This window comes from Myxocyprinus asiaticus, chromosome 14 (genome assembly GCF_019703515.2).
Source record: "Myxocyprinus asiaticus isolate MX2 ecotype Aquarium Trade chromosome 14, UBuf_Myxa_2, whole genome shotgun sequence".
Taxonomy (NCBI): domain Eukaryota; kingdom Metazoa; phylum Chordata; class Actinopteri; order Cypriniformes; family Catostomidae; genus Myxocyprinus; species Myxocyprinus asiaticus.
The window spans coordinates 29,978,605-30,004,056 of NC_059357.1; the positions used below are offsets into that span (position 1 = coordinate 29,978,605).

Genomic DNA, 25,452 nt, shown 5'->3' on the forward strand with positions numbered 1-25,452 from the left:
CGTTTTTGCGTTTACACGGAGACGATAACGGCACAGTTTTCAAAAACGTGCACTTTGAAACCCGTTTTCAAAAGTTTGCGTTTTCAGGCCCCAAAATGCCATTGTCATGTAAACGAACAGCCAAAACAAAGTTTAGTTGAAAACGTTGTAGTGTAAACGGCCCCTTAGTGTGAACTATGCTTTTAAATATGTTACAAACTGTTTGTACAGTAAGTGACATTTCCTAAAGTGGTTCTATTTACTACATAATTTTGAAATCCGCTTATCTGATGGCCAATGAACTAGCTGTGTATCTGAAATGACTATTTAGGCAATTAAGTAATTAGTTTCATTAAGACCAGCATATTACTTTTCCAAATAATGGAAACATTTGAGTAGAGTTTTAAAGTAGTTTGTGTAGGTGATATACATTTGTAGCATAGCAAACTTGGAAAAACAAACCAAAATGTAACATTTGAGTTTGGTAAATAACATGATCAAAACAAAAATATTTAGTCCATTCAAATTAGCAATTTTGAGTTTATAATTTATGTTTTAAGTGTTCTTGATGTACAATCTTTAAATGTATTAACTAAAAGGGTAATTAGTTATGACAAGAAGATTTGTGACTAATAGCATACCAAAATGTCACAGATTGACCTATTGGCTCAATATTTAAAAGCTGCATGTTTTTTTAATTATATTGAAAGTAGAGTAGATGGTGTATTATATTTGAGTATAATATTATGTATTATTTGTAATTATAAAAAAAATATATAAGCCCTAGAGCATGACAACATATCTTTTGTTTGGAAGTAATTTTGCATGCTTAAAATCTAGAGTGACTGAGGCTTTATACCACCTGAACTGGACTAGCAAGTAGCCAATGGTTCATACCTATGATGTAACTAAAGCCCATTTGATTTTACAGAACAAGGGACAATGTCTTGCCCAGACTTCCTGTTTCAAAAGGAAATACATCAATGAAGTCAAACTCATGTTCTTCAGGCAATTTCATAGGGGCTTTAAATGTCCACCACACTTCTGTGTCTGGCATTTATATTACAATAAAAACACAAATATATGCACAATGAAGTGAGATTGTGTTCATCAGAGATTGTCTTCTCTGCATAGCAAAGGCAGACTTTTTGCAAATTCTGCCATAAAGAGGTTAGAATGCACTAAATATGCTATTAATGGGAACCGGCATTACTGACTTTTCCAGAGAATGAAAAGTTTATCATTGCTTCCAGGCGCCACTCTTAGACACAAAATAAGCCATCTGAATGCTGCCTGACTTCAACCCAACAACACAAACACTAATATGCAGAGGGGAGGCATATCCGTATATATATTCCACCCCGTTACACTCTGATGTTGGAATGATGCTCTTTGCATATGCAACACTTCACGTCAATACCTCTGCCATCTGTTTGCAATCCATGAAATAGAATGCTACTGTGGATATACAAAAATGACTGCAGTGGCACTTTGAGGCTCTGCAGCACCACAATAAAAGCTAGGAGAGACCCCTGCTCACAGTGTGATTTACGCAAAAAGAGATGGCTGTTTATTTGTTTATTTTTACATCATAATCGCACCATGCTGCAATTTTATAAAGGAGGTATCTTAGATGCATCGGCCCGCCATGAATACCCTCATTTACATGCTTTGTTTGTAGCGGTGTGGGAAGCAAAACAAGCAGACTTTCCTGTAAACAGAGTTTATCACTGCACTACCATGACCTAGTTCCACCGGCAGCGATACTTTAGCAAATATGACACACAAGTGAGTATGAGTGACTTGACTAATTTAAAGACCATAAAGCTGTGGTACTCTGAACACTAGTGTAAATGGAAGATTGTTATTGTTGATTCATAGTAGTAAGCTAGTTGTGTCATTCATTTATTAATTCTCATCTAATCATAATGCAGCTTCTGTTTTGAAGATAATCTAACAAACTGTCATTCATTGCTTCAATGTGGCAATGTTTGCATACACCCTCCATTAGGTTTGGAAATTAAAAAACAATTCTTATTAAAATCCGGTACCATTATTTTTTGTAATTACATTTTTTTTTATTAATTCCTACATTAAAGAACAGCAAAACATATATACATGGAATCAACATTTAAACCCCACAACCACCCCTACCAATCCCGCCCTGACTCCAAACAAACATCCCTGTGGTCACATATGAGAATATACACCAAAAAAAGCAAACAACCCCACACACACACACACACAAAAATATGTCACACACATTTATACCTCCACCTCTCCCTCCAAATATTTACCCCATTTCCCAACAAACAAATCCAAGTTACCCCTTCTTCCAAATGACACCTCTTCAAAAGCCGCCACCCTCCTCATCTTTGTGCACCACTCCCGAAATGGGGGTGACCCAGCCGACCTCCAACCCCTCAAAATAATCTGCCTGGCAATCATCACACTGGTCAGAACCCAATTCTCTATGTGTCTATTCCCCACATCGATGACCGCCCCATCGCCCAAAACACAGAGTCTGGAGCAAAATGAAACCCGAGTGCCCAACACGTCACACACAAAACTCTGAACCCTCCACCAAAACTCCTGGATCTCAACACACCACCAAAAAACATGGGCCATGTCTCCATCCTCCGACTGGCATTGCCAGCAGGTGGGTGTGTCTTTAAGACCAAGCCTATACAATCTAGAGGGGGTTCAATAAAGTGTATGTAAAAGGCACACCCTTGCATCACTAGACGCAGACTTGACGTTTTTTAGAATCCTAGCCCACACTCCCTCCTAAAGTTGAAATCTTTCTTCCATAATTTCTTGATAGAAGTTAAAGCTCTGTCCCCCAGACTCTGAATTAGCAGGGAGTAATACGCTGATGCCTCATGACCTTTTCCAAAAGCAGTAATCACCATTCCCAGATTATCTGCTGCTTTAGGGGAGTGTATGCTACTCCCAAAAATCCAAATTTTCAAAAGATCTCAACACACCACTGTCATATAGGTCACTGAGTTTAGTAACCCCCTCACAATCCACTCTGACCAGCAGAAAGGGGACTTATTAATACAAAATTCTGCCATATACTCGAGGCAACATTTAAATAAATGTCAGAATTAAACACTCTGGACACTTTTGTCCATACCCAGTGCAAATGCGAGATAACAGGATGTAACTTTTCCGATTAATTTGATAGAAAGGCTTTGCAATGGCGAAATAGGAGCAAGAACTTCCTGTTCAATACGAAATCAGGGAGGGGCTCTCTCAGGTGGAAGCGACCAATGAGCCAAATGTCTGAGACCGAATGCATAATAATAAAACAAACTCTTGGGTAGGCCTAGGCCGTTTGACAATGGTGGGCTATGTAATTTATTAAAATGTAATCTGGGAGGTTTACCATTCCAAATGAAGGACTTCGCTATGCTAACAAATTGCTTGAAATACAATTCATTTTAATAACATTAACCTTCCCAATCATAGATAAATGTAATGAAGCCCACCTGCCCACATTGCTCGAATTTATTTTAAATTAAATTAACTAACTAAATCAAACAAATTTGCTGGGAATAAAATACTTATTGCCCTGTTTGAGCCACTGGAAGGTGCCCGGCTGAAAAGCCATTACTGGGCAGTACACTATCAGAGTCAAAGCTTTGGACTTAAGACCAATTGACTCTGTATCCTGAGAACTTAGAAAAGGAATGAATAATTCTGTGGAGGCAAGGCATAGATCTAGTAGGGTTGGAGATGAATAACAAAATATCATCTGCGTAAAGCAAAAGCTTATGTGCCATACCTCCCGCCACCACCCCTGGAAAATCATCTTCCTTTCTTATCGTGGCCGCTAATGGTTCCAGGGCAAGACAGAACAATAATGGGGAAAGAGGGCAACCCTGCCGGGTGCCCCTGTCCAGAGTAAAATAATCTGAAATTGATCAATTTGTTTGTACCGCTGCTACCGGATGTCTATAAAGTAACTTAATCCATCCAATAAAAGTATTCCCGAACCCGTATATTTCCAAAATCTTAAAAAGATAATCCCATCCTACCATATCAAATGCCTTTTCAGCATCAAGTGAGATGGCAGTGACCGGAGTCTGATCATTCGCCACTGAACACATGATATTGATGAAATGCCTAATGATATCAGAAGAGCTGCGGCCCCAGATAAACCCCACCTGATCTATATGTATACAAGATGTCATAACTTAATCGATTAGCCAGAATTTTTGACAATATTTTAACATCTAGCTGGATCAGGGAAATTGGACGGTAACTCTTACACTCGCTTGGATCTTTGTCCTTTTTAAGGATCAGACTGATCCGGGCTTGTGTCATGGTTTCCATTCTTTAATGATTCTGTATAAACTTCTAGCAAAAGTAGAGCCAGTTCCCTAGCATAAGATCTAAAAAAAATTTGCAGCAATGCCATCTGGCCCCGGAGCCTTGCCTGTAGGCAAGGCCTTAATTACCTCGCCAAGCTCCTCCAAGGTTATCTCAGAATCAAGACATTTTTTTTTTTTTTTGCTAAGCGTCAATTTAGGAAGTTTTAATGGTTCCACAAAGTTTCTAATATCCTCAGCAGTGGATGAAGACATGGAACTATAGAGATCAAGATACAATTCTTTAAAAGCATTATTAATATCAGTGGCTGAGGTAAATATTTCACCACCAGCAGATTTCACTGAAAGAATGGTAGAAAATACTCTTTTTGTTTTATGTATCTAGCCAGAAATTTTCCTGCCTTTTCCCCCGACTTAAAGTATGACTGTCTTGCCCTGAATAGCCAAAACTCCACCTGCCGTGACAAAATAGTATTATATCTGTATTTCAATCGGGTTAATTCTCTGAGGCCATCAGATGACATTCGGCGCTTCAGCTCTGCACTTTTAATATTCCCTTACAACTCCACGAGTTCTCGTGCTTTGGATTTTTTGATGAATGAGGCATACTGTATGAACCAACCCCTAAGAAGCGCCTTAAGTGCCTCCCAAGCCACGCCCACAGTAGATACTGAGGACCAGTTGGTCTCCATATAAACATTGATTTCAGCCTTTAACATTTGTTGGAATTCAGGATTTTGCAAAAGGGATACACTGAAGCACCAACTATATGACTTCTTTTCTCCAAATGTGGCAACACCTCTAAACTCACCAGGGTGTGATCTGAGACTAAGATGTTTTCAATTGAGCAATCAACAACAGATGAAATGAGGGACTTGGATATATAAAAATGGACCGATGGGGAAAAAAAAAAATGTATAGCCCCTTCCAGATGGGTTCAAAAGTCTCCAAATATCTGTAAGACCAAGATTTTTACACACCCTGTGAAGCGTCAATGTTGCTCTAGGGGGCTTACACACTTTTGCTTCACTATGATTAAGGACTGAGTCCATCAAAAGATTAAAGTCTCCTCCCAATATTATATCATGAGGGGTGCCAACAGCTTGCAACATCCCTTCAAGATCTATAAAAAGCCCTGATCATCAGCGTTAGGTGTGTAAATATTAGCCAAAATCAACCTTTGCCCCTGTATTTCTGCTAAAACAATAATGACTCTTCCTAATTTATTTTTAATCTGTTTGAGACATTTGAATTGTAGATGTTTACTTCAATGTAATGACTCCCCTGCTCTTACTTGAGCCAGCACTAAAGAAAACATGTCCACCCCATATCTTCCCAAATTATACAGCTTCCTGAGGGAAAAATGTGTTTCTTTAAGAAACACTATATCAAATTTCTTACGTTTAAGAAAAGAAATAACCTTCCTTCTTTTTATGGGGTGCCCCAACCCATTCGCATTCCATGTGGAGAGAGACAATCCACTCATATTAACATTTGACATGTGAGAAAAAATAGATTGTGTGTCAAAAATTAAATTATAAAGACCACATTCCAACACTGGTGCAACAATCAACACCCAAACATCCCTCAGAAAAAAAAACAAAAAGAAAAACAGAAAAACGTGTGCATTAACCCCGCGCATGACGGCGCCAACAGGCGTCCATCCCTCTAAACTCAAACAGTCCCCGCAACAACTTTGCTGATGGATTGCTCAAGTCCGGTGCTTCTATACAAATTTTGTGAGACAGAATTTCACAACAGAAAATAATCTATAAAACAAACTCCAGCCAATAGGCGGAATAAGCACAAAGAACGTGTAGATCCATCCACATAATTGTCCCGAAGGTGTGTTCCTCCACAAAACAAGCTCCAGCCACTAGCGGAACCACCACCACCACAAAAAAAAAAAAAAAAGTTTACAGTTTCCTCGGGCAGTTGAATGAACGTTCAGTGAGCCGGCCCATTCAGCTGTTACATGAGTGTAACAAATGCCCTAATCATTCTAATAATTTGCAAGGAATATTCCACAAAACAAACTTCATGCTAGAGGAGACAAACACAAAGAATGTGCAGATTCATCCACAAACTGTCCTGATGAGAGTTATTCCACAAAACAAACTCCAGCCGCTAGGCGGAACCAACACAAAAGGAAACGCATAAGGTGCTCGGTTTCCTCGGACAGTCAAGTGAATGTTCAGTGAGTCGGGTCCACTCGGCTGCATCGAGAGCATCACACAATGACTTACTCATTCCATTGACTTTATAAAGGACATCATTGCAACATGTAAATATTTTGCAGCCATCCTTAATATCTATTCTCAACTTGGCCGGGAACATCAGTGCAAAAGTGACCTTCCACTGATGTAAGAGTTTCTTGCATTCCTTGCATCGATCACATTTCTCTCTTGTCCAATTCGCAAAGTCTGGGAACAAGAAAATGCTGTGATTCTTCCAAGAAAGCCTTTCTTTACTCCTCGTCTTGCGTAACACAAGATCTTTATTGGATGATCTCAGAAATGTGGCCAGAATTGATTGGGGCCTTTCTCCCTCAGCAGATCTCTGAGCCGGGACTCTGTGAGCTCACTCAATTTCCAGCGTATGGCCTGTTATGTCGAGCAGACTTGGGAAGAGCTCGTCTAGGAATTTCACCATATCTCGGCCTTCTTTGTCTTCAAGAATTCCAACAATTCGGACGTTGTTTTACCGGTTACGATTCTCAAGGTCTTCCAACTTTTCCCAAATGTGCTCCAAGTCCATCTTGGTCACTAACGGGTTAGCAGCTAATTCCCTCTCCGATGGCTCCAGATAATTGATCCGTTTCTCAGCATCCGACACTCTTGTAACCAACTCGGTGAATTTCGTCTCCATGGCAGTGATCGATCGACATATTACAGCAAGATCCTCCAAGTCAGCAACGACCTTCGTCAGCATTGCCGTCATGTTCGACATTTGACGCTGAATCTCTCCCACCGCACCGGCCAAATTGAGTCCCTGGTCCGAGGCCTCCGGTGGGGCGTCAGCTTGAGCACGTAAGTGTCTTTTAATGTCTCCAGAGCCCGAGGATTTTGAATTCTTTGACATATTGTCTTCACAGAACAATTATGGAACAGAGTGTATCAAATCACACCAGTTTATGACACAAAAAGCATTAAAACCGGCAAAGTGCGCAGAGCTCGCTGTTCACAAGTCTAAACCTCGCATAGCGCCAGGCGACCCGGTACCATTATTTTAATATATACCAGATCCAAATAATTTTCATTAAAGGGATAGTTCACCCAAAAATGAAAATTCTCTCATCATTTACTCACCCTCATGCCATCCCAGATGCGTAAGACTTTCTTTCTTCTGCTGAACGCAAACGAAGATTTTTAGAAGAATATTTCAGCTCTGTAGGTCCATACAATGCAAGTGAATGGTGACCAGAACTTTGAAGGTTCAAATATCACATAATGACAGCATAAAAGTGGTCTTCTGAAATTATGAAATCATTTTTGGTGAGAAACAGATCAATATTTAAGCCTTTTACTTATTTATTTATTTTTTACTTTAAACCTCCACTTTTACTTTCAGAAAGTGAAAGTGGAGATTTATAGTAAAAGAGGACTTAAAGGTGCACTCAGTCACTTTTGTCTTTGTGTCATCTTGGACTTGCACTGAAACCTAGCGGTTTTGATGCAGCATCATTTAAAATCAATAGTTTTCAGCTTCAGATGCCATTGTAGACTTAGTATTCACAGTCAGCCATGATTACTTTCATCAGTGAGTGAAAGTGTCAAATAACAGGACGGTTACTGAGATTAAGCGAGTAGTATTCATCTGGTCATGTGATTCTAACATGGCAGCCCCCATGTGCGGACCCTCTCCATGTAGAATATAACAGCTTTTATAAGGATATAACTGGAGTCTTCATTTTAATGTGAGTGGTCATTATTTTCTACATACTATATTGCACAATTTCAATTAATGTCTTTAGGAGTTAAACTTTTTTTAATGAAGTTACTGAGTGCACCTTTAAATATTGACCTGTTTTTCACCCACATCTATCATATCACTTCTGATTTAATCATTGGAATAATATGGATTACTTTTATGTGATATTTGGAGCTTGAAAAGTTTGCTCACCATTCACATGTATTATATGAACCTACAGAACCTGCAGAAGAAAGAAATTCATACACATTTGGGATGGCATGAGCGTGAGTAAATAATGAGAATTTTTGGGTGAACTATCCCTTTAAGTCTGACTCACATACTGAACCATAAGTCAGTTCATCTTGTCTGAAATAAACCAAGAGCTGTTTCTGTGTAATACTGTAAATAAGGCTCAGAATTACAGTTGAGACACTGATTGGATGTTCAAATGACAATGTATGGTTAAAAATGCAAACTGGAATGGCTTTCCAACCTACTATGGGTAATTATTGCGACCACAATGTTAGATGCAAAAGTTAATTCTTTGTGTAACTGGAAAGAGTGAATGTCTTAAATGGGAAAATACATATGTTGCATTTGTTATATATGCTCTGCTGAAATCTGAAATTATCATTTGGCAACAGACTTCTGACTGAGGGCTGTAAATTCACTAAGAATTTATTTAAAATATCTCTTTATCAAAAGTACTAGAAGAATCGTAAATGAAACTGTTCAAATCACAAACTAGAATCATTCAAATTCCTTAAGTTTCCATCTTTCCTTTCCACCAACTAACTGCCACCAGTTTGGATTCCCGTCCTGCTGACCAGTGGTAGGCTCTTCACCCAGAATTTGGCAACAAACAATTGAACAGGTTTACACCAAAGGATATTGTTTTATCACTAAAAAACAGGCTAAATGTACATTTTCTGGTAGAGACACTAGTAGACAGTTGATATGCGAGGACAGGCATGCCAGCTGAAGCTGTTGGAGTGTCTCACATTCAGAAAGGATATCTGCTTTACTTATTTTCCCAAAAATACACCTGATATTTGCAAGGCTGGCATGCACACAATTACACATATTTACAGGCTCACATTTGGCGAAGGCTCTGCAACTGTTGATGTAATCATGTTTACTCTTGCTCATACAGTTTGCAAGAAAATGCAGTGTCATTGAATTAGAATTTGATTATTATTCTGGCTTCTAGCGACACATCCGGCGGGGGGCTGGGGTGTCGTTTGCTAATGCACACCTTTTGGTCTTGGGTCACAAGTATGCCACTGTGGATTCTCTGCTGTGCATTTCCGCTGTTGAATTTAGAGTCACAAAAACACAATTAAATTTGAGCAATGCATGTCAGTGACTACGTCTTGCTGATAAAATTGTACTTCAGACTGTACTCCGAGGGTTGTAAATTAAGAGACACAACATTGCGGTTGTTAATAATGATATAAGTGACTTTATACAACACTGGAATGGATTGTCAACCTACTAGTAATTAATAGGAGCATATAGTTAGGTGGGGGGGGGGATGGGGTACTGATATTTTTATTGTATACAGTCTTATTTTGTGTATACTGTATATTGTGTTGTGTAACAAGATGTGTAAACTGTTATGTGTAAATCAGATGTTTATTGTAATTGTCATACTGCTATGTTGCTTGGAACTGCACCCAAGACTTTCACCCACTTTTCACCCACCCAGTGACAATAAAGGGATTTGATTTTGATTTGATTTGAAATGACTTCAGACTTGACTCGACAAAAATAATTTTGAAATGACCTATGTGGGTTAAATTACAGTGGAAGTATCCCAGATTTTACAGTATACCCTTTTAGATATACAGTATAATGTATTTATGTAAATATGATTTTTGTGACTTGAGACTCAAACTTGTGATGAAAGACTCAATACATGACTTAGACTTGTCCATCAGAGACTTTTTAGACTTGACTCGGACTTCACTATAGACATCAAAACACATAAAAAAAAAAAAAAAAAGTACTATGTACAAAAAGTGTTGAACATTTTTGGTTTGTAGTCAGTTGATTCAGCAGGAATGTTTTTGTGTTATCGTTGTCTCCAGGTATTTAAAGGTTAAATGTCCGATTGTTTCCGTTAAAATACTTTCTCCTATTCCAGCTTAATATGAAGAGACTATAAGTAAGCAATTCATAAGTTAAATTCTGCAGCAGTATGCTTAATCATTTTTGGTAGAACATTAAATCCAGGCGATTACTGCAATCGAGGAGGAAATCGAGGCTGGGTCCTCCGGGTATTTCTAATTCATTCTTCTTTACTTTGATGATTCATCCTCCATTACTTTAAGCAAACTATAAAAAAAATTAAAAAAAAGCAATGACATTCTGCAAATCTTGTGGAGAACAACAAAGAGGTGCTGGTGTTTGACAGATAAGGCTGTGATTTGCCTCCCATTATCAAGTATGTTATCATCTTTAAAAGGTTAGGAGCGTCGCTTAAGCTACAAACATTTACTATCTTCAAACCTGACAGCATCTTATTATATCTCTGTCAAGAGTTGTTGCGAGCACCAAACCCGGTGCGTCTCTCACACATTAATGAGGAGAAACAGAATATCTTTCCAGCAGATGGTCCATCAGAGCACCTCAAATCGCTTTCTGTCGCCACCTATCAATCTCTCTGCAAATTACAGGTGACAAGTTTTCAAATCTATGATATTACAAACTAAACATGATCACCAGGGAGACCTATTTGCTTAAGATATAGCCAATTAAACAAGGTGCTCAGTGTCAGGGCTGAAACACTCATTGGAGCGGCAGAGCTAATTTGAAACTCCACAAGGAAATCAGGTGGTGGAGGTGGTTTAGAGGGGACGGAGAGGGAGAATATCCTTGTGGGGATGAAAGCGATAATAACAATAAGTATAAAATAAAATAAAAGCAGATAACGTGTGGAAGGAGGCACTGCTTTAATCATATTTAGTCTCTTGGGTCAGCTTACGGCACAGGAATGCAGCTTTTGTTTGAATGTAATCTGCCAGTAGGAAGGGCATGATAAAAATGTATTGAGGTGTTCATTAAATCTTAATGACACTGTACTGGAATATTCTGCATGCTGGATTTCTTTCACGTATCCTCCCCCGATGATCCAGCTGTATTTATGGCTGAGGTTTGAAAAGCCTTGTGTTTCACCAAAAAAAAGTGTTCACCAAATGCTGTGGCTCGCTAGCAAGAGGAAAGCCGTGTGGGAACCGAACTTAAAAATAATAGCCGCAGGTGGAAGTGTTATCACATAGCACTGACTGAGCGTGGCATAAATTTGTCCCTGCAGCAACTGTAGTTGCTCATTCAAAACAATGTAGAAATATTATTATATTCCGCAGGCCTTGAGGGACCACGTTTATAAAAAAAAAAAACTGGTCTTTCAGGCTCACAGGTGATCTGTTGCAACAAACACTGTGCCTTACAAGTTAAAAAAGGAAGAAAGAAAAAAGAAAGAAAGAAGGAAGGAAAGAGTGCCTATATTTATGAAATTATAGCATACTATTAAGTGCTTACTTCATACTATGCATATAATGTGTATATGTGTGAAACCGCATTCAGTTTAGTATAATAAACAGAAGCATAATATATTGCTGTCACATGACCTTTATAAGATCATGTTTAAATTCTATGAGAGGTGTGTAGTAGGGGTGTAAAAAAATATCATATCGTATTGTTTCGTACGATACGACACTCTTGATTCAATAGCATTTGTATCGTATCGATACAAAAATAAATACATACGTGTGATTAAAACCAAGCAATGCAACACTGAGAGCTGCGAAACAGTCTCCACCCCGGAGAGGCGGTGCTGAGCGTTCACAGGAAAACAGAGCAACTAGTCTACATAGGCGAGTTGAGCTCAAAGACAGATGGCAAACGGCAAGTAGATTGTAGCGTTACAGCTTGTCGAATTTGCCATAGAACGGTGTCATGTCCCGGTGCTACAGTACATCAAACATGGCATTTTATTTATGCCGACATCACTGTGCAAATCGGTGGATTTGCAAGGAAGAAACAGCAGCAGCAAGTTGCAATTAACAGCCAGCCTCTCCCAGCTGACACGGAGCATGATTACATGCACAGCAATGACTAATCATAACTATCAAAAGCCAGCTTATTAAAAAAACCTACAAAGTAAGAAACCCGTGATTACATGAGACTTATTATTTTTAAGACATTAAATTTCTATTTTAAATTCATCATTAAAATGTTCTATAGTTTATACAGTATTTAGCACAATCAGAAGTAACTGTAATTAAATTACTGAAAAATTAAGAGTAATCCCTTTTTTCAATGAAAAAGTAATTTAATTACAGTAATTAATTACTTAGTAATGCATTAAATTACTTCAGATTTAAAATACATTTATGTCGAGTTCTTGAATAAGTTTAAGCGGGAAATAATAAACGTATCGTATCGTGAGGCTTCTGCATCATTGTAATGGACTCGACATGGAGGCGAAGGTAGAATACATATGCAAGAAGTTTATTACAATCAGCAGACAAATCCAAGACACAAGGCAGAGACGTTGAAGCAAGCAAAGTAGTCGTTAAACTGGTAATCAATCCAACCAGGCAAACAGAGCAAAACAGTAATTCAAAATCGGTAATCCAGTAAAGCAGGCACAATGGTCATAACAAGTAGGCAATAAACAGGCAATGAGCATAACACTTGGTAAGGCAGTGAAACTGGCAATACTTTCGCAAAGTAACAATGGAAAAGCATGGCTATTTATATGATGCAAACAGGAAGTCACCATAGAAGAAACGGTACAGTGTCAGTATTCAGGAAAGGGCTCCCTCTGGTGGTTGGCTGAAGGAATACCAGACTCATTCGTTACAACCATATTGTATTGTATCGTGAGGCTTCTGCACCGTATCATATTGTGAAATTTGTGTATCGTTACATGCCTAGTACCAGTTACCATTTCAGAAATAAAAATTATGTCTTCCCATTTTATTCTAATCATACGTCTTAACTCTTGGCCGATCAAACAATGAGTCTCTTAAAGATGTAAACAATTGTGGGATATATTACTTTCAGTTTATTAATCACACTGAACATGGAAGGTCAAATTGAGTACCTAGCGCAGTATAATGCGTTGTAAACTGTACATTTTGGCAAATGTTTCATCTATGCTTACATAAAATGTACTTACTATGTAAAGCATACATAACAAGTGCTGCAGAAATATTAATAAGGGTAGTTGGTAATATGCTTTTCAGAACAAGTGGGGGGAGGACACCACAATAAAACATCCTATGAATTTTTCATGTCCACATGTTTGTTGTCAACCATGCACTTTTGTTCTGCAATTTCAATCTCTAATGTGATGAGTACAGAAACGGCATTGCCATGTTTTGATGGAGAATAGTATGTTGACAGGTGAAGTACAGCTTTGATTATGTCTGTGCAAAAACACGCATTTTGGGAACTGAACAATGATTTTACTTAAATCCTTAGTTTTTTACCTTCTACCCAAAAATCCAAAATGATGAAAGGCAGATGGGCCTGGAAACACAGACAAATTTCCTCGAAAGTCATTTTCAGTGTACCCATGAGATATCTGAACTCTATGTTCAGACTCTCTGTGTCCACTATGAATGAAATATCTACTCACATAACAGGGCAGCTCTATTGTAGTCAGAAAGCAATGTTGCATCTTGATTCTCAAAATGAAAACCACAGAGAAAAAGGTCACCAAATATAAACCTCAGAACAGAACCCTGCGCTAGTGTTGTTGATTCTTAAACTATAGCTCTGTTCTAAAGCCTAGTGAGCTGCCTTGCTGTCAAGTACCAACATAGAGCAGCATTCCTGGAAAGCCACCTGTAGAAATAAAGCGTACTGTGAAACTCAATGCAATTTAACCACACTGAGACATCACACAATGCACACATCTCTGCAGAAGTGCCAGCTCTGTTTTAAAATGGTGGATTATTATTTCAGCTGAGAGAAATGAAACAGGACCGAGCACACGGTTGCCCCCAAATGAGGTCATTAGTAACAGTAAATAATGACTGAGCTGGTTAGTCGAAGCCCATTTACTTTCAAATATATCAAGTTGCTGCAAAAGCTAAAATGCTCCCTTTGCCAGGGAAAATGACAGACAGGCAGCATTCAGATAAATGGTGTGTATCAGAGGAACCCCATCCACACGTTTACTAGACAATATGGTCCAATAAATTCAGCCACTATTAAAGGGATAAACTCTCCACAAGTGCCAGTTTTGACATGGCAAACCCTCGAGATGACCCTTTAGACTGAAGATGAGGCTGATTGAAATCACATCTGTAACAACAGACACTCTAGAGTGTTATCAATGAATCAAGCTTGATCACATGCTCTGAGGTGCCTTTTTAAACTAGACTGACCTTTCTAAAGCCAGGTATAATAAAAGTGAGACAGCACTAAGCCTAAAGGGAGACGTCTATGAATGGGATCCATGTTACATCCAACTAAAGCTCTACAGTGTGGCAGACAATAATTCATTTATGATTGGATAGATGATCACCTTTAAGCAATTGTAAGGGACTCTTATGAAATTGTCATCAGTTTCTTGTGCCTTCCAATGAGAGAGAAAAATGTATTTTTAATACAGTATGTATCAATAAAGTACAGGGTGAGCTCTCAGTTAATTGAATTTGAACTTAAAACCATTGCGCTAAAATTAAGCAACATTTCGTCATCAAAATATAACCTTCAGAACAAATAAACAATCTAGATACAGTTCTGAAGAAAATATGAGTGCTGCTTGCCTGTGCAAAACTAGCCTCCATGATTCAAGGGTGTTGTGAATGTTTGCCAGGGCATTGATCTGCAGTTGCTAAGGTGTTCTGAGTATGTGCACAGACTATATAGCAGAGACAGGCCACTTCTATTACAATTAATGGGAGAAATTGGAATGCCCAATGCAGAAAGGAAGTCCTGCCTTACAGGTAAAAAAGCCAATGGATGTTGAAAGTAAGTCCCACCTTACAGGTAAAAGAGCCAATGGATGTTGACAGGAAGTCCAGCCTTACAGGTAAAAGAGCCAGTCGCTTTTTAGATACAGACATCTCCTGTCCATTAACTCAAGAATGCGCATTAGCTAGACAAGCCGCAATTTTATTTTATTTTATTTTATTTTATTTATTTTTTTGCATATTTATTTTGCAGTGTTGTAAGATTTTACTGCTGATTTGAAATATGTTCTTTGATTGTAATCTTGACCTAACGTTTTGGAGATTTTGGTCTTTCCTCATTCAAAGTAGATAGGAGTTGCTCTTGTATGCCACTTGTTTACATATAAAAATAGTTGCCTGAGAGCATTCCAAAGATGGCCACCAGTGGTCTGACTTGCTAAAAAAGTCTTTGGTGTGTGTGTGTGTGTTTTTTTTAATGATGCTATGTGACTGGTATTTTGGGGGGTTGCTAGAGCATTGCTATGCAGTTGCTTAGATGTTCTGAGTGTTTTTTTTGTTTTTTGTTTTTTGTTTTTTAGCATGCTGCTATGCGACTGGTGTTTGGGTGGTTGCTAGCATGGCTATGCAGTTGCTATGGTGTTCTAAGTGTTTTTAGCATGATGCTAAGTGACTGGTATTTTGGGTGGTTGTTAGGGCATTGCAATGTGGTTGCTAAGGTGTTCTGAGTGTTCTTTTTTGCATAATACTGTGCGATTGGTGTTTGGGTGGTTGCTACTCTGCTAAAAAGACCAGCTTAACCAGCATACAATTCCCTTGATGGTCTTGGCTGGTTTATGCAGGTTAGTGCTGGTTTGGTGCTGTTCTAGCTTGTGGACCAGTATAGCCATGCTTTCCACCAGCAAAACCTACCTGGTGAAGCATGCTATGTTATTGGTGTTTTGGGTGGTTGCTAGGGCATTGCTAGGTGTTTAAGATGTTCTGGGTGTTTGCTTACTAGCCCAGTTAAAAAGAGTCCACCCCAAATCTCTGTGATATTCTGTTCCTATATATGGTTTGGGTCCCTCCTTCACTGCAAATCTATGGGATTTGTTTGCCCACCAGGAAATAATCTTATATCATATTGCTTAGCAAAGAAATAGCACAGCTGTCCTCAACAAGCCATATGATTTCAGGTATCATGTCCATACCATAAATTGTATTGGACAAATTAAGTTTCATACTTGGTGTTAGTTGTTCAAATCCCTAACCCTCACAGTGAAACCAAGGTCAGAGTTCTTAAAAGAGAGGTTGTTTATCTTTGCTACTTTTGTAGCACTCAAGTTACTGTAAATACAGTAGACCTTATTCACAGTAGCGCCATCTTTGATTTTTAATGTGAATGAAAATGAGGCTGTGAGGGATAGACTAACCCTCTCTTCAATAACATGCACTTTATAAAACTATCAAAAAGCTCCTAGATCACATCTAATTTTCCAAAACTCATGTTGTCTGGAGTTTTTTGTCTACTGAAATTTCTTGGAAATATATTTTTTTCAATGTTTCGTCAGCGGAACAATCCAAAAACACTTTAAAGAACTCTAAAACCCATTGAAGAGACTGTATGTCTACCCCTTACAGCCTCATTTTCATTCCCATCAAAAATTAAAGATTGCCCTGCTGTGAATAAGGTATGAAGGAGTGGATTTACCCATGTCTCTTCAGCCTATTGATGAGTTGAATACATTTACTAGTAATTGTTTTAATCAAAAGGTAATCAAAGCATTTTTAGTCATGTGTTCTGGTTATGTTATAATTATGAATGTTGTGTGACTGAGTAATGCAGTTAACAGTGCTTACTCATTTAGTCCGGCTCCCAGAGAGCGGATACACATGTGAGTTGCAACTATTTCATTGATCACTTATTTAGTTTAAGTAAGAGTATCATTGTGTTTAAGTTTAAGGTCATTAATTGCTGACACAAATGCATTCTAATTTATTCACAAAAATATATATCTGTTATAATTATTACATAATCACCTATTCTATAACCATTTGATTCTATTTTAATCAAGCATTAGTAATTGAATGAGAGAGAGATTTTAGTTATGATCTTATTATTATCCATGCAATAGTTGCTTTTTCGTAAAAGCAACTATTGCATACAACATATCTACCTCATGTAATCACTGAACTGAAACATCAAATTTCTTTATGATTTTATTGTCATATTGAGAGATTATGTGCCTTATTAGCCTAGTGCGTGTGCTCTCTTTGTCTTTCTCCGTGCTCTGTCCTAATTTCCCGCAGATGATGTGGAGGCCCTGCATTCCACCAAAGATTAGGGAGAAAGCCTCTCGACCTAGAGGAGATAGCGCCTACCCGTTGCAATGTCTAACTCATTCAGTGTTTGGATTGTTTATGGTGCCCTATCTGTAAAACCAATGATGGGAACTTGATTAATGTTATGGCTAACTAATTATTGTTTGCATGACTTTGGAATTCCATATTTGACCATATTTCTAAAGTGCTAAATTGTTTGAAGTACGTGACCTATCAGAATCTTAGAAAGTATTGTACTGTGACACCTCTAATTTGTTTTGCATATGACTATAATTGCTTGTGAATGTTTTTGAATGGGTACTTTTTCCTTAACTTTTTCATGTGTCTCTTTCTCTTTTGGGTTTCTTTTTCTCCTTCTCCTTCTGTCTTTCTGAACTCCATTGACTAGTGATACTTATTGGAACTGCAGGGAACAATCAGTAAACTCTTTCTTTCGATTGATTGCAAAGCTGAGTCTGAGTTTTTATTCCTCAATATTCATATTGGGGACCCAGCTGTTACCCCCTTCAGGTCTATCCTGGGTAATATTTGAAAAGGGGGAAGAAATAGGGCAGTCTTGATATTTGAATTCTACATTATGCACATTAAGGCCAGGAGCAGCTTCCAAATTTCATATCCATAAGTGTAACAGAAAAGTATTTCAGGAGCATTGTCCCCCACTGTATACTCTTTATTTCCCTGTCCGTGTCAGTTTGTGTTTACTAGCTGAAAATGCAAAGTGTAGAATGTGACTTTCATGGGAAATGCTACAGTGCAGTCACATGATGATAGACCCCTTCATCTGTGCTCGTCGCAATTGTTTCTCAAATATCAAGGGAATTAGCACTTCAATGGGGAAATTAATTAACTGCTTAATTTCAACAGTGCCAAAAAAGCTTCACAACCTAACAAATCCCTGGTTCTGAAACAACTAAACACACACAGATTGATACACGTTCATTATGATAACGCTAGTGTACCGTATCTGTATCCTATTCACTCATTCAATGATAATAATTTGATGTGATAATCTGAAAGCCGGAGCTGTTGAGAAACAAATGAAGGGGGAACCAATAGCTTTCCTGCACTAAGGCTTTTACTAAAGACTAGCTTAAATGCACTCCATTCATCTCGATATTAAAACTCATAATTTAATTTAATTATTAACTTCACAGTTGGTATAGAAGCTCAGCACTGGTCTTTCTTTATTAGTGGTCTCCAGCTTTCTGTTCATTTATATCAAGCATGAAATTAAAAATTGCTTTCAAATGGTTTTGAAAACAAATGATATTTCCATGTTCCTTCATTTCACATCAGAATCTAGTTCGCTGGCATTGATTTCCCACAGGGAGGTATTAACTGCCACTCACGGATAGGTGGGATTTTTGCCCTCAGCCATTGTCATGCAAGATTCAATGCCCATGTAGAATTTGCTTCTACTTGGACGCCAAGGGGTAGTTGTTTGTAATGTCTGATCAGAAGTGTCCTATATAGCATATGTATGTCTCTGAGATGTCTAAGATCTTTCATCTGGAAAAGCATCACAATCTAATTAAAGTAACATCTGCTAAACATCAGATTTACAAACATTATAAATCATAAATGTCTCAAAGACATCTGCTGAATGTCTTATTGACATCTGAGACATACTTATTGACATTCGTCTTATATACGTATTGCAGATGAGTAAACAATGTAAAAAAGTACTTCTTCCTGATTTATACATACAAATCAAATAGGCGTCTGGGTGATGAACGTGTGCTATCAGGGGTCTGTCATGTTGTAGCTGATCATATATTTCTAAAGCTTTTAAATGGACAATAAAGTATAATGTATTTAATTTAGCCCTGCAGAAAAATATTCAAGCTTGTCTGTTGGCTGTTTTAGAGGATTTTTGGGCAATTTTCAGCTGGTCTGGCCGGGAGATGAGCAGGCCGCCCAACTAAACCTGCTGAAGATTAGCTTAGCCAGGCTAGGAAACCAGTTAGACCAGCTGAAAAGCAATCATTATCAATTCTAAATAGAAAATATGGTATTAGCATTTTCAGACCTGCGAGTACTGAACCGGGCCTTGCACAGACTCCCGTTCAAGATGCTGATGCAAAAATGCATTTTAGGGAGTGTCCGGCATCAAGATTGGTTCGCGGCATTAGACCTGAAGGACGCGTACTTCCACGTCTCGGTCTTACCTCGACACAGACCCTTCCTGCGGTTTGCTTTCAAGGGCCAGGTGTACCAGTACAAGGTCCTCCCCTTCGGCCTGTCCTCATCCCCTCGCGTCTTCACGAAGGTCGCAGAGGTAGCCCTTGCCCCGCTAAGAGAAGTGGGCATCCGCATCCTCAATTATATAGACGACTGGCTAATTCTAGCTCACTCTCGGGATGTGTTGTGTGCGCACAGGGACCTGGTGCTCACGCACCTCAGCCGACTGGGGCTTCGGGTCAGCTGGGAAAAGAGCAAGCTCTCCCCAGTTCAGAGAGCATCTCTTTTCTCGGCTTGTCTTCCCCTTGGGAGTGACACCTCCCCGACGCAAAATTTATGGCCCCCAGTCGGTTAACAAATTCCACTCTTTTTGAGGAGAAAAAAGAGGAAAAGAGGCCACGGCTGGGCTAGCCTGTCCCTATTTGTTGGGCATTCGACTTGTTCCCGAAGGACCGTTCGACACTCATAAGAGCATTGGGGGAGGTTACGTGACGGCCTGGTGCCCTGGCTATGAGGCACACAGCGGTCTGCCCGTCTCACACCACCAGTCCACGTAACACAGTTCAGCTAGTTGTGGCATTTTTTATAGGGGCCCCTAGTGTCACTACATTGACACAACGTCAAGTGAGTGACATATAGCGAACGTCCTGGTTACTTTCGTAACCTCTGTTCCCTGATGGAGGGAACGAGACGTTGTGTCCCTCTTGCCACAATGCTGAACTACCCGCTGAAATGGCTGGCTCCTCAGCACAAAATCTGAATGAGTGGTTGCATACCAGCTCCTTTTATACCCGTATGTCCGGGGGAGTGGCATGCAAATTCCACTCGCCAATTCCCATTGGCCTTTTTTCAAAAAGCAGAGGTGTTTGGGGCTCCCAAGAGTGACCCCTAGTGTCATTACATCGACACAACATCTCGTCCCTCCATCAGGGAACGGAGGTTACGAAAGTAACCAGGACGTTTGCTGACAACATCGTCATGGCAATAAAGTTGTAAAATTGGCTATAACTTTACAGAGAAAAGGTTAGTAAGCAATTTTATCATACTAAAATCATGTTAACATGCATATTGTTTATGTCTTGTGACTACACTTTTAAAATAGTGAGTATTTTAATATTTACATATTGGCCCCATTCACTTCCATTGTACATGCCTCACTGTAATCCAGATTTTTGCTTTTTTTTTTTTTTTAAGAAAAGGAGGGACAAGTTGAAATAAATTTGTGTGGTTATCAACATTATGCCACAAATGCTGTTGATTGAGCTTAAATTGTATAAACCTGGAATATTCCGTTAATTGACATTTTCATTCTTAAGACTACATTAATTATTAAGCAATAATGTAGCATTGCCGATCAGACAACAAATACAGCCTACAGCCTACGCTTAAGAGGTCCAATGGGGAATGGAATCTTGGGAGGGGACAAACACATTAGTATTGTCTAAACCAGGGGTGTCAAACTGAGTTCCTGGAGGGCCTCAGCCCTGCAGAGTTTAGTTCCAGCCCTGCTCCAAAATGCCTCCTTGTAATCTTCAAGCACTCCTGAAGACCCTGATTAGCTGCTTCAGGTGTGTTTAATTAGGGTTGGAACTAAACTCTGCTGGACTGTGGCCCTCCAGGAACTGAGTTTGACATCCCACAGCAATGACAACAGCAACCAAAACATGTCCAGTTAGTGAATCCAAGTGTCACTAGAACAAACTGCTTCTCTATACTCTGTCATTCTGGGGATGTCCTCCCTCACTGATGAATGCACTGTTACACGGACCCTTCAGGGATTGGGCACCCCCACACATCTACATGCCTCAGCTTTAAAATGTAAAATAGAGACCGTCCTTGTTGATGAGTGCTTCTGAAATGAGTACATTAAAGCTGAAGTGTATTTTTTACAGGTGTTAATATACTTTCTCTTATCCCACCTAATATGCAGTGTCAAATATATGTAATCCATTCATTGGCTGATTAATCCAAAAAAAAATAATTAGACACTGTGGAGCTATCAAAACATTTCTCTCTTTGTCTGAGCATCCCAAACAGAACAACACAGCTAAACTGGCCCAACCAATGGCACAAGCTACTGTATCTGTTTATCGAACATGGCAGACCAGGGAAGTGTCCGGGAGACCTGTTTGAAAATGTTTGCAATTCTGTTTGGTGACGTTAGTGGTGCAGAAATTACATACTTCTGCTTTACGGTGTGGCGGCAAACGTGGTCAAAAACAAAAGAGGGAGCTGACAAACCAAGGGCTATAATTCCCCTTTTTGGTCGATAGTTCTGTCTGGACAGTATCAGTTGTGCACCATTTGACATTAGCTGCAGGGTAATAGAAATGATATAGTGAGATTAATTCCCCCTCTACTTACCTGCCACATTCAGGTAAATGGATGGGCTTGTCTTGTTTTCTCCATTCTTCTCATTAACAGCTTGGACGTAGTACCTCCCGGCATCTGCTGCGGCAATGGCAAGCACCACAAGCTGGTTGTCCAACGTAATGGCTCTGTGGAGAGTAACAAAGCAAATGAAATACAGCTTTGTTAAACCATTATCGACAATTAGTCGGGTACCCTAACAAATTTCGCAAGTCGAATAGAGTGACAGCATTTTAATTAGTGCTTAACTGATGTGTATTGGGTTCCATAAAACTATCTTTGCTGAACTCTGTGCACCCTGGGTTTGAATGGAAGGTGTCTAGTGTGGAGGAATTTCATGGGGCCCTGAGTGTTTTCAATGTACCTGATCCCTCATTCTGACACAGGCTGAGAATCAATGAACAGTAAGGGTCATTACAGACAGAAATACAGCTGTGGGTGGGAATAAACCTACAGGCTAGTATCTAATAAGTGAGAGGGAGACACAGGCAGTGCTGAAGTAGTTAGATGAATAGTTCTTCCAAAAGTGACAATTCTGTCGTCAATTACTCTCCCTCATGAAGTTCCAAACCTGTTTGACTTTCTTCTGTAAAACACAAAAGCTGAAAAAAATATTCTGGCCACTCTTTTTCATATAATGAAAGTGAATAAGGACTGGGACTGTCAAGCTCTGCATGCTGCATTCATCATTGTTCAGTAAACATCTTGATATCTGCCCAAGCTCACCTGGATTGGTTTTATTTTAATTTAGTTTGTTTAGGAGTAATAAAAATATTGAGATTTATTTTCTGTTTTTAATATATATGTTAAAAAATATATATATATTTCAATCAACAAAAATGGTATTGTTAAATTGTGTTAACAATAATAACACTGATCCCCAGTCCTAATTTACTTGATAGTATGAATAAAAGTTGGGATATTCTTCTAAAATTCACCTTTTGTGTTCCATGGAAGAAAGAAAGTCATACAGGTTTGAAATGACATGAATAGTAAATTATGCCAGCATTGAAATTTTTGGGTGAACTATTCCTTTAAAGTTTTTCACAATTGCTAAGACACATTTCTGGAAACCTTCACCCATTGTCTCACAACTTTAAACACAAAAACAAATCTTCAAACTAAATTCACAAAACCCCTGACTCTTCTGGCAAAATCAAACAATTGCCTCAAAACCATTTAATCAGTGCTCAAAATCAAACAATGCTTTCAGATCATACACACAGCCAGTCAACATATAAACACAACAGAGCATTCATTAGACACTACATCAGAAAATGGAGAACACAGCGTCCAGGGCATGTAGTTACAGTGAATTAGTACAGTGAATATGTTGTATACTGTAAGTACTGCAAGTAATACAAGATTGAATGTCTGTATATTCACAGTACATACTATATATTACAGTAGTCAAACTGCAAAAGCCCAAAGAACAAAGAAAACTGCACATTACAGTACACTCAAATATGTTATACACCTGCAAAATCAATCAGCATCACGTCATCGTGCATTTTGTACATTTTGTTTGATCACATCATTAGAAACAAGTGTTAACAATTTTGAGTCGTTGTGTGTAAACGATGACAACTGTGTTGTGGATTGTGTTTAACTTTTGTCGCAAGTGCATCACAGTGCAAAATGTGTTTTAGTGAGTGACAATGTGTTTAGTTTTACAAAAAGTAAGATTTGAAAATGGTGTCTAACTACCTGATCTTGTTAAGGTTTTGCCAAAAGAGTGATTGATTTGACAAATGGATTTAGGCCACTGAGCATTTGGTTCAGAGAATGGGGTTTAATGTTTTAGCAATTCAGAAAAACTGTAAGCAAATTTTTATGCTATCTGATTCATACTCATAGGCTGATGACAAAGCATCTGCTGTTGCTCTAATGATTAATCAGAACATGCCACACTCCATCCATCAAACTGAAAATTGTAGGAAAGACACTCAGTGGCAGATGTGTATCATTATCAATTTATTCAGGTGCCAGTCTCCCTGTGCTTCTTGAAGGCCAAATTACCATCTCAAATCAGCAATGTGTCACGGAGAACGAAGTGCTTTGATAACCCACCACTACACATAGGTTGAATGGAATTGTTTTCCCTTTATTTCCACACATGAAAGCAGGCATGGATTGCATATCTCCAGCCCTAACTCCTACTCCTCATGCATAGTCTCTCTCCTCCCTCATTTTTTGATTAATTGATGACATCATCAATTACACATCACTGCTCAGCTCAGGCGTGACCAGCGCGAAGGAACCCCTTGAGATGCAGAGCATGACTTGGGCATGCTTTGAAACTTATTATTAGTTTCTCAGCTCGGTGGTACATGTGGCATCTACCTACATGCCAGGAGTACAAGTGCTGCAGTCATTACCGATTTCCAAAACAGATCTCTATAAAAGATTGTCAAGTGGCTGAGATGTTTTCAAAAAACAAGTAAAGCTACAAGCCATTGGAGACAGTGAGAAATTGTGATTTTAACACTGTATGGTGATTAAAATAATTTAGTTTATTGTCTTACACGTGTCTTAACCAGACGCGATGCAACGCTGTGACACGCGATAAAAGGTATCTTTTCCATGTTAATCAGAGTTTTTGTCCTGCGACCCACGACGAACGACAGGGCTTTCTATTTTTGTAATGGCTTCTATTTTCTGCGACATCGTGCTGGGCAGCCCAGTCAACAAATGGGTCTAAAATTTTTCTCATAATAGTATAACAAAGCCAGAGTCTCACTAGCCGGTGCAAAACAACTTTATTTTTGCAGAGGATGTCACAGACCGACAGAATTTTGTGTAGGAGATCTCGTTCTCTTCAGACGGAGCTCTATCATGCATAGTTCAGAATGGCTGAGGGGTGGCATGCCGGCTCATTCTTACTTTCTCTCTGCTTCCCTGTCACATGGAGATCAATGAAAGAACAACAGAGTACTGCGTGAGTGCATGGACATTAAAAATGGTAATAGAATGAGTTTTGATGCGATTCATAAAGTTTCTTTGCCCTGTGATTGATTGTGTATTTATTCCCGCGGGGTGTGCCATAGAAAGTGTATGTCCATATGCAGCTTTAATGAAAAAATGAAGTATGTTCAATAAACAGACTGTTCCATTTGACTGTAATTTCTGCTTTTCTTTAAACAATTATCATCAGTTTAGTGTTTGAATATCATGGTGTCGCATTGCGCATGGTGTGGACAGACAAATTGCCCTTCGCTGGAATCTTGTCGCGTCGCGTCTGGTTAGGACATGGTGTTAGCTGGTTCCCTATCTGTCACTCACTCGACGTTGTGTCAATGTAGTGACACTAGGGGTTGCCCTTGGGAGCCCCAAACACCTCTGATCTTTGATAAAAGGCCAATGGGAATTGCCGAGTGGAATTTGCATGCCACTCCCCCGGACATACAGGTATAAAAGGA

General features: G+C 39.0%; 1 protein-coding gene across 2 annotated transcripts in view; it reads right to left on the reverse strand.

Annotated features, from left to right (window-relative positions):
• The window catches only part of LOC127452338 (protein sidekick-1-like), a 522,949-nt gene that overhangs the window by 184,911 nt on the left and 312,586 nt on the right, over nt 1–25,452 (reverse strand). For both annotated transcript variants that reach the window (XM_051717752.1, XM_051717750.1), the window contains exon 5: nt 22,028–22,161. In XM_051717752.1, the coding sequence (XP_051573712.1) occupies nt 22,028–22,161 (134 nt within the window). The remainder of the gene's footprint in view (nt 1–22,027; nt 22,162–25,452) is intronic.